This window comes from Palaemon carinicauda, chromosome 8 (genome assembly GCF_036898095.1).
Source record: "Palaemon carinicauda isolate YSFRI2023 chromosome 8, ASM3689809v2, whole genome shotgun sequence".
Taxonomy (NCBI): domain Eukaryota; kingdom Metazoa; phylum Arthropoda; class Malacostraca; order Decapoda; family Palaemonidae; genus Palaemon; species Palaemon carinicauda.
In genome coordinates, this window is record NC_090732.1 from 10,686,107 (window position 1) to 10,698,606 (window position 12,500).

The 12,500-nt window shown below is 36.0% G+C and overlaps 1 protein-coding gene across 2 annotated transcripts; it reads right to left on the reverse strand.

The window, feature by feature from the left end:
- Positions 1 to 433: 433 nt before the first annotated feature.
- On the reverse strand, positions 434 to 8,718 carry LOC137645646 (uncharacterized). Of its 2 annotated transcripts, XM_068378474.1 has the most exons (6): positions 8,589 to 8,718; positions 6,438 to 6,543; positions 6,050 to 6,116; positions 4,100 to 4,185; positions 2,067 to 2,669; positions 434 to 1,889 (listed from the first exon to the last, which is right to left on the reverse strand). In XM_068378474.1, exons 2-6 carry the CDS (start codon positions 6,540 to 6,542, stop codon positions 984 to 986), a joined length of 1,767 nt encoding a protein of 588 aa, XP_068234575.1. In that variant the 5' UTR covers position 6,543; positions 8,589 to 8,718; the 3' UTR covers positions 434 to 983. The 2 variants fall into 2 exon arrangements, with proteins under 2 accessions (XP_068234575.1, XP_068234576.1); XM_068378475.1 differs by lacking the exons at positions 6,050 to 6,116; positions 8,589 to 8,718 and having other exon boundaries at positions 6,438 to 6,539.
- Positions 8,719 to 12,500: the final 3,782 nt, after the last annotated feature.

The following is a 12,500-nucleotide window of genomic DNA, read 5'->3' on the forward strand; positions in this document are numbered from 1 at the left end:
AGCCTGGTGTTGAGGATATTTCAGAAAATAGGAGCCTTCAAACAAAGCTTACGATTTACTCCTAAAATATACAGAGGTCGTCCAGTTACGTTGATAGCAGCCCCCATATGTATGGAGTTGGAGAGCAATTTACAGAATGATCCATAAACTTAATCTGGTTATAGTTACTCGAGAATATGAAATACCAGATTTTATTACTCTTGCAAAGTTTTACTCTTTCCCCAGGTATTTATTTTTTGAAAACTTATTTTGTATACTTTTACAAGTCTATAGTCTTTTTACAAATTTCAACGTACAACGTTATCAACAATGAATTCTTCAAAATAGCGCCACCAAAAAAATTTCTTGGACAGACTCATTGTAGAGTCCCCCTTATTTATCTATAACATTTAAAACATTCAGTGGTAAATTCAGTGGTAAATAAAGTAAAAGCTTATTTTTTTCCTACATATGCAGTAGTTTTTGTTTATTTTTCTAATTTGCAAACCAATTAATTTAATGCATAGATTATGTGCTAAAGGGTGAAAATTAGCAAACTAATTCAAAAACTTAAAATACACGGACAATAATGTCCAACATAATGAATAACAAGATTGCAAAAGAAAAGAAATATCACCACTTAAAATAATGTTAAAATAATTCAAACAACTGATTAAGTCTTAAGATTAAAAAAGAAAATTCATAAATCAAGCTTTGTTCAACTAAAAACTTTTAAAACCAGGTAAGTTTTTATCATTAAAAACTTCTGCTGTAACTAACAGCATCCAATCCAAAACTTAAAACAAGAGTAAGTTTTTCTCTCATAACTTTTTAATTACTCCAAGTTTATCTAACGCAACAATAAATAATGACTTCTTCTTCATTTCCATGAATACACCCTCAGGTGCTCTATCAGTTCTTTCAACATTTGATTTACTCAATAGATCAGTTTCCTCTCAACTTTTTTATTTACTCAATAGTTTTTTAAAACTATTAAAAAAGAATTACTTCCCCTTCATTTCTAAGTATTCACCTTCAGTGCTCTTAAACTCTATGTAACCACCTTCGGGGCTCTTCATTTCTATGTATTCACCTTCAGATGCGCTATCAACCGAGCGCAACAGCGCAGCTAAATTTTCATAAGATGCTTGCAATGGTTTATCTTCTTGTAACATCTCTAATGTATTCTCAGCACCAGGTTTTGATTTAAGTTTTGCATTTGTATTGACAGGATGTAATTGGCTCTGTGTGTGAGCAACACCAAGGTTACAATTCTCCCTGCTGGTTTGTGCCTGTGATAATGTCTGGGCAATACCCTGAATTTCTTCTAGATTTACAGCAGAGCTCTTTTTCTTTCTTTGTTGTTTAGGTGCTGTCACACTGGGATGCTTCTGCGATTCTTGAATGGGGGCCAATATAGAGTTGCAGACTGCACACCAGTAACGACCCATTCCAGGACGGTATTGGGGGTAGAGCATCACTGGGCTGAATTGTGGTTCATCAAACTGCACTCTCTTACCAGCTGCCAAGTCACCCAGATCACTATCATGTGTTGAAGTGGTTTGATTTTCCTGGAAAAATGTCCTATTAGGAGAAGTGGAAGTTGAGGGTACATTAGTAGGGTCCTCGGCAGTTCTTGTAGCATTTGGTCTATCATAAATAACCATACCCGAACCTTGACCTAGAACAACAAAGTCCTCATGAACCCCATCTCCATTACAAGGTACCACTTCTCTGGATGTTACAGGAGGCCTTTCAGTTATAGGATAAATTTTTTTAACATTATGCATTCCAGTTACAGGACGGACTCTAGTTACAGGATGCAAAGGCAATCTTTCGGTTTCTCCAGAAATAAAATGATCGGAGGAACTGCCGTTGTTCGATTGTTCTTCCTGCAGTGCATTAAGACACTGAAAAAGAAATAACATTAGTTTAGTGGCCAAGTACTGGAATCTTATATTTCAAAATCTTTTCCTAACCAAAGATTAAGTAGTAATTAGATAGAAATTATACTTGAAAAAAAATATGTTCAGACAACGTAAAAAAAATTGGCAGGGCCACTTTAAAACAAAATACTGTATGCATACTTGTTTCTCAAACATTGATGTGATGATAATCACAGCTCCAGCGAGGCAAAATGAAAAGCTGGAGAAAAGCAAACTGACAAATGGAGGATTATTCCTTGTATAAGATCGATGATCCTCCTGATAATCATCACTGGCAGTTACGTTGATTAAGATATCATTCGCCTCTGTTGTGTTGGTTGAGTTTCTGGGGATTACTACACTGTCGGCTGGCTTGTACAAATCTGTTGCGCGCTCTGTATTTAAGGGGACTGCCGCACTGTCAGTTGGCCTGAAGTGATCGTACCACGTTCTTTTTATGTCTTCTTTAGTCAATGAGAGGTTCTTGTTTACAATATCATCTTTACTTCTAGGCGTCCTTTCATTCAAAACTAAAGTGTCATTTGGATAGAAAGTTTCATTCAAAGTCAAAGTGCCATTGGGAATAATCATAGATTCGTTATCTGCTTTAACTGGATAAATGGCAGTTTCTCTTATGTGTCCGAATTCTGTGAACCAGTCATAAGCTACTATTGCTAGACCAAGTCCAACTATAAAGCTAGAAGACAAATTCATAACAGTGCTGCGAAGCTCTCTGACCTCCTGCCATGTGGGGAAGCTGTTGCTCTGATAAAAGAAAAGGGGTATCAACAGTTAAAAGAAAAAGGATATAAACGGTAGAAATAGTATTGTATGAGTGACAAATGCTACTATCTTGGAGGCAATAGTAGATATTGGCTATTGTCAAGTAAAATAAAGAGCAACCCATAAGAATAATTAACCGTCAAAATAATTTTTAGCACTCAAATATATAAGATACACGTTCAATTAGTAATGAGAAAATGTCAGGAGACATATTACATACGATTTGATTGAAATACTACTACATGGTGAAGTACATATACATATACTCTATAAAATTATTAACTGGCAACTTCGTATATTTGCAGGTCTGAGTGCAGCTTTGAACGTGGTGGAAACAGTATTTTGCGTTTTGCCAATCTGTGTACCCTTGTCAAGATGCAGGGAAACTTGGAGCAAGGTTACGCCATAATGTTTTTTGTTAAACTTGAGAACAACAAACAAGAAGCTTATGGAATGTTAAAGGAGGCCTATGGGGATGAACGGATGAGCCAAGGAAGTCTTTATCAGTGGTTCAACAGCCTTTCTGAAGGAAATGAAAGGTTGAGGATGGAGGATGAACCCAGATCTGGAGCACGGAAAAGTGCACGCAAGGAGGAAACATTAAGGAAGTGCAAAGGTTAGTGATGCAAGACCGTCTAATATCTGTGAGGATATCTGAAGCTGCTGATGGCATTAATACTGGCACAGTAGATACAATTCTGACCAAAGATCTGACGCTCCACAAAGTCTCTGCTAAGTCCGTGCGGAAGATCCTCTCCGACGACCAGAAGCAGTTTTATATGGAATGTTGCACAGACATTCTCAAAATGATAAAGTGGTCAATTCAGATTTCCTGAATAAGGTAGTGACTTGCGAAGAGTGTTGAGTATTCACCTATGACCCTAAGAACAAACGCCAAGAGTGCTCAGTGGAAGCAAGGAAACTCTCCCAGGCCCAAAAAAAAGCAAAGATGCATCTCTAAAAGTCTTTACAGATAGGCAAACCGGATAAGATTGATTCCACCACATTCAAAGCTGCACTCAAGACCTGCAAACAAAGTTGCCAGTTAGTAATTTTAAAGAGTATATATACATATACATATACATATACATATACATATACATATATATACATATAATATATATATATATATACATATATACATATATATATATATATATATATATATATATATATATATATATATATATATATATATATATACACACACACATTACATGAAGTAGTATTTTGATCAAATCATATTTAATGTCTATTAGATATTTTCTCATTACTAATTGAACGTACCTCGTACAGCATATAAAAATAACCTACATTTATATTTACTCCTGCAACACTGTCAATATTAACACTGAACACATACTACCATTATTTTTTTTTTACAAATATACTAGCAACCAAAACATACAAACCTTAACACAAAATAATATCTTCAAAGTGTGGAATATATAAGAGAAATTAACAAGCAACAGCACCACTGTTCCATATGTAGCCAAATCTGGAAAGTAAAAATTTAGCGGTAAAGACATTTAATATTTCGATACATTTGTATTTTGAAAGTGCCATCAACCATGCGAAAGGGGTCCTTGACATTTCATGGCAAAGGTAAACGAGGGTTTGTGGGTTTAAAAAAAGATTATTGCTACATCCATTACTATTCATAATCAATATCACTATACAAGAGAATATACTTCGAATTATTCTAGGAATTCTACCTATAGAAACCCAATTGAATAAGTGCTTTGAATAGGGGCTAGAAATAGATAACTAGAAATTGTTTGAAATAATAGGATTGGTGATATGATACTATGAGTAACATCCAAGAATTAATCAATACTGCAAACAACGGTAATGAAATTTTATGATAAATATTTTTTCCCTCAAGGCCCTGAGGGATAGAAATAAAGATAAGAGTGCATAGAACTTCAAATTACTCCGGTGTAAAGAAATGCCTCTCTTTATAGTCTCTTTCTGGATCTCGCCCCATGTTCTGCAACCAGCTAAGTAGACAGGAGACAACATGCCAACAGTTCAGAGGGACAGCCACTCACAAGGCTCCAATGTGGGGCAATATGCACAGACACAGTGAAGGGTCACTTACTCCCAGGCACAAAGATAAGGTGCGTCTAGCACAGGGGAAGGGGTCAATAAAACTGGAACTAGGTCAAGGAAAGGGGGAACCATAGACACTGGCAAAACATTTTTGGCCCGTAGACTGGCTTACGCCCTAACTAGGGATTGAAACTTCCCGGTGCCAGCACAATTTTTGCCATCACGGGAGTGGGACTTTAAACCCCCCCCCCCCCTCGGCCTTAGAAGGGGGCCAGGGTAACTGAGGGAGAAGTAGCCCTAGTTTCTATCTCCTCAATGTTGTGGAGGGTCTACCTGAAAACCCTTAGTAAGCCAAAGACCAAGTTAAACTCATTAGCAGCAGTCTGCAGAAAGGAAGGTAAAGGGAAGATCTTGAGGGGGTGCTAAGAACAAAGGTGCTCCACACGCCACGAAACCCGAAGAGCCTTCAAATGAAGATCAGAAGTTTCCTTGTTTCTGACACTCCACGGGGACCGAAAAAAGTGACTAATACCCATGGGTGGCAGCAGCAGACATACCCGTTGAAGAGCGAGAAGCAGGGAAGGAATTCTTTAGTGTCATTCTGAGATGGCCAAGACAACCACTGTCAAAGAATTATCTTTTCCCTTCAAGGCATATACCTACCAATGCAAAGGAGGCCACGGCCTGTATTCAGCACATGAAGCACATATGGATTGTGGATCCAAATTTTTTTTATTTTTTGCTCAAAGTGGTTGTAGCGTCAAACCTTAGCCCAGCAAGTGCAAATCTTTATCATATTCATTTCCATTTTGAAAATCCAACAACCAATACCATTAAAGTCATGCAAGAAAAAGATGGCAAAAAGTTCGGTCAGGAGCAGCAGTCAATTCTTACTCGCCAGCAGCCTGACCAGAAGGGAGCTACTCCGATTGAAAGTGGGTGGGTTGGGGTGGATAGTTCTCCCCGTACCTTTCACTGGGCTTAATAAAAAAAAAAAAAAAAGAAAGAAAAAAAAATGATTCGAATGATTCATCGTCACAATGAAAGTTTCCTTACCAAAGATTGATTGTTTGTAAGTTGCATAAGAAAATATTTTCATTTGTGTCTTCAAGAGCCAGCACTTAATACAATGTGAGCCACGTCAAATAGTTACGTGGCCTAAATTTTAGAAAAATAAAATTTTCACTTTAGTCATAAAAAGCCTTTAAATAACAATGTCCTTTACCATACAGAGTCTCCCCCCCCCCCCATTAAAAAAACACTAGGCACTCCCTCATATATTGTCAAAGAGAGATTGGTATTTTACTCACTGTCTCCCAAAACAGCAACTTTGAAGCCATCCTTGAGACCAAAGTACATAGCTATCAAATAACATAACTGAAAGAAAATATAAATACTTTAATAATTTCACCACTTATATTAATCACAGAAGAAAATAGAATTATCTTCACAAGAAGCTATATGAAATACAGCATACATTTATATAACTTATTAAAAGTCTTATGGATACTGAAATTATGAATATAAAAAAAAACTATTTATATTTACAAGACATTACAATCACAACCATCAAACCCAGAAGATAATTGAATTATCTTCACAAGAAGCTATATGATATAGAGCATACATTTATATAACTTAAAATCTAATGTCTTATGGATACTGAAATTATGAATATTAAAAAAACGTGATATTTACAAGACTTATTGCAATCACAACCATCAAAGGCGTAGAGGATAAACTTTCCGTCGGTCGGGTCCTATTCTGAGGCCGGGGATTATTGCATCTACCAAGAAACTCCATCCTAAAAAGATGGAAAACGGCATTACGTAAAAAAGGGGTTTATTCTGATATAAGATGTTATACTTTTACCTGTACTTTTAAATGGTGTGCGTGTGAACATATATATTGTATCCATATACTGTAAATGTGTACATGCACTTATGTACGTACACATGCATAGACATGCATACACTAAAATATACACAATACGTTGCATTATATACAAAATACATAGACTATACACAGTTTATACAGTACATAACAGCATACGTATACACTATACGTAATACATACTCATACACTATATACATTTAACTTGCAAATAAAGATTAATATACACCATATAATCAATCTACCATGAAGAAATGTTTTAAATCTAAAATTTGCCTCCTTAGTATTATTTAACTGCCTGGTCTTTAGGTGCCGAATCTCAATTTGTTTGACAACACCTTGTAGTGTTAAATTTCTTAATACTGATCTTTAAATTATCTCTGCCACCGTCGTTTAGTTTTTCACGCAAGTTGCATAACAATTCATAATTCTCACCATCCTTTGCATTTAGATCTTCTCAGATTGTACTATCCTACACAATATTAGATATGCAAATAATTTTAATACCCATGCCTTCTTCATCACGAGGCTTAGTACTACATAGAATAGATGTTTTATTCCAGCCATGACCAAGTTGTAGAACGATCACCCAAATTAGGTAGTTCAATCGGTGGAACTTCAAAAGATCAATAGTTCAATCGGTGGAACTTCAAAAGATCAATAGTTCAATCGGTGGAACTTCAAAAGATCAATAGTTCAATCGGTGGAACTTCAAAAGATCAATAGTTCAATCGGTGGAACTTCAAAAGATCAATAGTTCAATCGGTGGAACTTCAAAAGATCAATAGTTCAATCGGTGGAACTTCAAAAGATCAATAGTTCAATCGGTGGAACTTCAAAAGATCAATAGTTCAATCGGTGGAACTTCAAAGGATCAAATTTACAGCGAATGTTTTTCATGTTAAATTGGGTGACAATCTTCATAATTTATACAATATATGAAATTTTAACGTTCGGTTAATATATGATACTTTAATTACTAGCGAAACAAATTCGCTACGAGAAATGGACAAGTGCTGGTTAGTTTGGCATTTTTCTCTTGTTTAATAGGGGCTTGGGCACAACTTGCGTATCGGTCACTTACTTTTACTTTTAGGGGTTTATTTCTCGCCCTCCATCAGACACTAAGAGTCTGTTCAGGCGGGCCTTGGTGTGTGAAAATAATTTTTTTTCCAGTTTAAATTTTGCTCTGTATCTTTTCAGTTATTCGCTAGCATTTGTATTCAGGCCTGATAGTTTTCAGATCACTATCATAACACTTAACAAAGAGGTAAGTCTTCAGGTTTTTCTTGAAAGCCGCCACATTTAAAATGGGAAGTTTAATTCTCACCAAGTCCATTGTTTACAACTGGGAGAATGATGGAGGCGTTGCTTGCATTCGCGTTGGTCAGCTTTTCTATCATATTTACCTAACGTTCTTACCGATCTAAAGATACTTTATTTTCCTCTTTCGTTCTCTTATGTAGTTTATTTGCTTCCTCATTACCTTTTCTCACTGGCCTATTTTCCCAGTTGGAGCCCTTGAGGTTATAGCATCCTGCTTTTCCAACTTGGGTTGTAGCTTGAAGATTATAATAATGTAATATAATACTTGAAGCTTTAATATAATGTCTCCGACACATGTTCATTAACATGATTCATTAACCCTCAGGAAGCTATAGTAATAATCCTTATGAGTAATAATTACTTTTAGGGAATTTAATTAGCTTTAAGCAAAGAAGCAAATCCTAAGACGGCGAGTTTTGTTTGTGAAAATTCTTACTTAAAACACATCACCATATATTAATACTATCACGGTACGATCATAAATGCAACCATATCGCGAAATCCCTCTACTAAAGCAATCGTGATCTGGAATTATACAATTCACACAAAAATATTGCTCTTTATCTTATTAAAACCAGTAACACGAATCTTTACGTAACCCGGAAAGTAAAGTGATAAAATTGAACTCACGTTTCATGAAATGTCGACTTTAAAAAACACCAGTAAAAGAATCTAAAAACAATATCACGCCACCGGTTCTCGTCTTTCACCTAAGCAACCCCAACAAACACTGATAAAAATCAGCTGTTTGTAGTTTGTCATCTGCTTTCTGAACCACCAAACAACCGAGTTACTCGGATAAGCAAGTCGTTAACAAGCAATTTATCAATAGTGATTAATTGATTGATTTGGAGTTTTCTGGCATCCTGACATCAAAGGTCGTTGACGCCGATATATTTTTTATAGATAAAGAATAAAAGGAAGTTGAATTTAAAATCATAAAAGCAAAGATGTCATAAAAGTTAAATAGCTTTCAGGAGACTTGCTTCTGAAACAAATCTATAAATTTTGCTAGTAGTAAGTCTTTTTATAGTTTATATATGAAATATCTGTTTTATTTCAATTGTTCATTATTTCTTATATTGTTTATTTATTTCCTTATTTCCTTTCCTCACTGGGTTATTTTTCCCTGTTGGAGCCCTTGGGCTTATATCATCGTGCTTTTCCAACTAGGGTTGTACCTTTGATAATAATAATAATAATAATAATAATAATAATAATAATAATAATAATGAAAGCTAGATGAAGAGGATTTTTAAAAATATGCTGGTATTTAGTTTATTTTCATGTCAATATACAGAAAGAATAGCTTTTTAATATATTTTGGATAGTTTCACCCTCTTGGAATGAGGAATGGTTTACCTTACACACACACACAGAACACACACACACACGCGTGAGCTTTAAGGGTTGCTTTCCTGGTCCTATCATGCAGGGGAACCTTACCCTCTACAGGACTTACACGTTCAATTCATCGAATAGAGATACTACCGCTAGAGAGTTATGGGGGTCTTTTGATTAGCCAGACAGTACTACATTGGATCCTTCTCTCTGGTTACGGTTTATTTTCCCTTTGCCTACACATTCCCACACCGAATAGTTTGGCCTATTCGTCACATATTTTCCTCTATGCTCATACACCTGACAACACTGAGATTACCAAACAATTCTTCTTACTGCACTGTAATTGTTCAGTGGCCACTTTCCTCTTTTGTAAGAGTAGAAGAGACTCTTTAGCTATGGTAAGCAGCTCTTCTAGGAGAAGGACACTCCAAAATCAAACCATCGTTCTCTAATCTTGGGTAGTGCCATAGCCTCTGTACCATGGTCTTCCACTGTCTTGGGTTAGAGTTCTCTTGCTTGAGGGTACACTCGGGCACACACTGTTCTATCTTATTTCTATTCCTCTTGTTTTGTTAAAGTTTTTATAGTTTATAAAGTGATATTCATTTTAATATTGTTGCTCTTCTTAAAATATTTTATTTTTCCTTGTTTCCTCTCCTCACTGAGCTATTTTCCCTGTTGGAGCCCCTGGGCTTATAGCATCCTGCTTTTCCAACTAGGGTTGTAGCTAAGTAATAATAATAATAATAATAATAATAATAATAATAATAATAATAATAATAATAATAATAATAAGGTATTTTGCATATTACACTGCATAACTGGTGTTTATTGATAAGTCCACATTGTCGAAACAATAAAAGAACATGAAAGTCTTCAGTTTCTCCTTAAACGTTCTGATGACATACTGAAGACTCTCTTGTTCTGTGAGTGCTTCGATAATGACGATTTAACGATAAACGAGCAATATGCAGTGTGAAACGTTCACCTTTTCACCTTTGACGGCTGCTTTTCCGGTCTCATACAGTAGGGGAACCCTACTCTCTGCAGGACCTCCACTGTCGTTTTATCTTGTTCGTTCAGAGTATTCCACATTTCATATCATGTATTGCTCATTTACTATTAAATCGTCACTGACAAATGACTCACGGAATAAGAAAGTCTTCAGTTTCCTCTTGAAAGCCTTTATTTTAATATATTCAATCATTCGGATGTCTCGTTGGAGCTTATTGTATAGTCTCATGCAGCATATTTAAAGGCTATGGAGCCTACAGTAGACATATATATATATATATATATATATATATATATATATATATATATATATATGTATATCTAGGTTCCAATAGTTTGAATGCTTTCGAACGAACATGGTAAAATGGCAGTGGAGGTCCTGTAGAGAGTAGGGTTCCCCTGCTGTATAGGACCAGAAAAAAATTCCCTTAAGTAAAGTAAAGCAAGTTTTCTTCTCTCCTCATCTCTTTGCCTCTCAATCTTAGCTTGACCCGGGATGGATACCTAACGACTATACTCAATTTTTTTTTAATGAGGCCCATTTGCACTGACTCGCAGCGATGCCCTTTTAGCTCGGAAAAGTTTCCAGCTATCTGCTTGGTTAGAATTATCTTGTCCAACCAATCAGCAATCAGGAGACTTTTCCGAGCTAAAATGGCACCCCTGCAAGTTGGTGCAAATCTGCCTCACTAAAAAGAATTGACTATAGGTACATAATTCACTGCGTAGGCGAAGAGACATCCTCAGTTTCGGGAACGGTCACATCTGTACACGAAGGTGGATCCTCAACTTCCCTGTCTCTTGGACGAATACCATTATTCCTACAAGTCCCAGGGAGGGGAGGGAGGAGGTTGGCTCACAATTTGTTTATTTGTTTTTAGATTGCGCGAAGGTGACCCGTAAATTGGCTCACAAGTTTTTGTGATAATTTTGAAGGACGGAAAAAAAATGTTTGAAAAATAATAATAGTAAAATAGCTTTTTCAGCGCAATTAAAGACTCTATAATTGATAATCTTAGCTTTTGGGGATTGCAAAAAATATATTTCACTTAAAAACATACATATACACTGAAAGTACACAAATCATACGCAATGTTGACATAATCCACTGAGACAACAACTCCATCATACATTTGATAAGTGTGAGATCGACAAAGATGAGTGGTTCAGTAGGCCTATTCGGTTTCCAGATATCTGGGACAGCGTTCGATCCCAGGTTATAGTTCATAAGTCCACCCGTTCGTTCGTTCGTTTAAGAACGCCTTGCTTATAGCAAGACACGGGATCTTGTACTAGGAGAGCCTGTATGGGTCCACCCAAGTGCTAAGATCTTGCTGGAAAACCAGAAAACCTAACTATTTTGCCCTATTGGAGCCCTTGGGCTAATAGCATCTTGCTTTTCCAACTAGGGTTGTAGATTAGCTAATAATAATAATAATAATAATAATAATAATAATAATAATAATAATAATAATAATAATAATATCCCGATTCCCAAGGTGTTTCATGTAGTGGAAAGACTGGGGGTTAGGATATATATACATATAGACCTATGGAATTGAAATCCAGTATAATCTTAAGACGTTTAATTTGGAATTTATATTTTATCATGATATTGTTATTTCACTGAAACTGACGGAACCTGATTAACTACATCTTTTAAGGATGAGGCGATCGGGGAAGCCTATAGGTGTATCTGCTGAGTCATCAGCAGCCATTGCCTGGCCCTCCTTGGTCCTAGGTTGGGTGGAGAGGGGGCTTGGGCGTTGATCATATGTATATATGGTCAGTCTCTAGGGCATTGTCCTGCTCGATAGGGCAATGTCACTGTCCCTTGCCTCTGCCATTCATGAGTGACCTTTAAACCTTTAAAAATAAATTAAATTTTTATCGCATCTTAAGAATTCGTTAATTTACATTACACATAGCAAATACTCCCGAAATTATATAATACCTTTATAGTGCACAAGAAATCGTACACAACCTTTATATTGCACAAGTAATTTTGCACAGAAAACGAGGAAAATAAAGCTGAACTATCTTTATTTCTACATCTCAAATGGAACTTTGGCAAAAAAAAAAAGGGAGAAAATATAAAGGTGTCAGAGAGAAGTTTATCAGGGCTAATGGCAGACCCAAAGAACGTGAGCTGGAAATTCAGAGTAACTTCGTTCAAAGGCAATT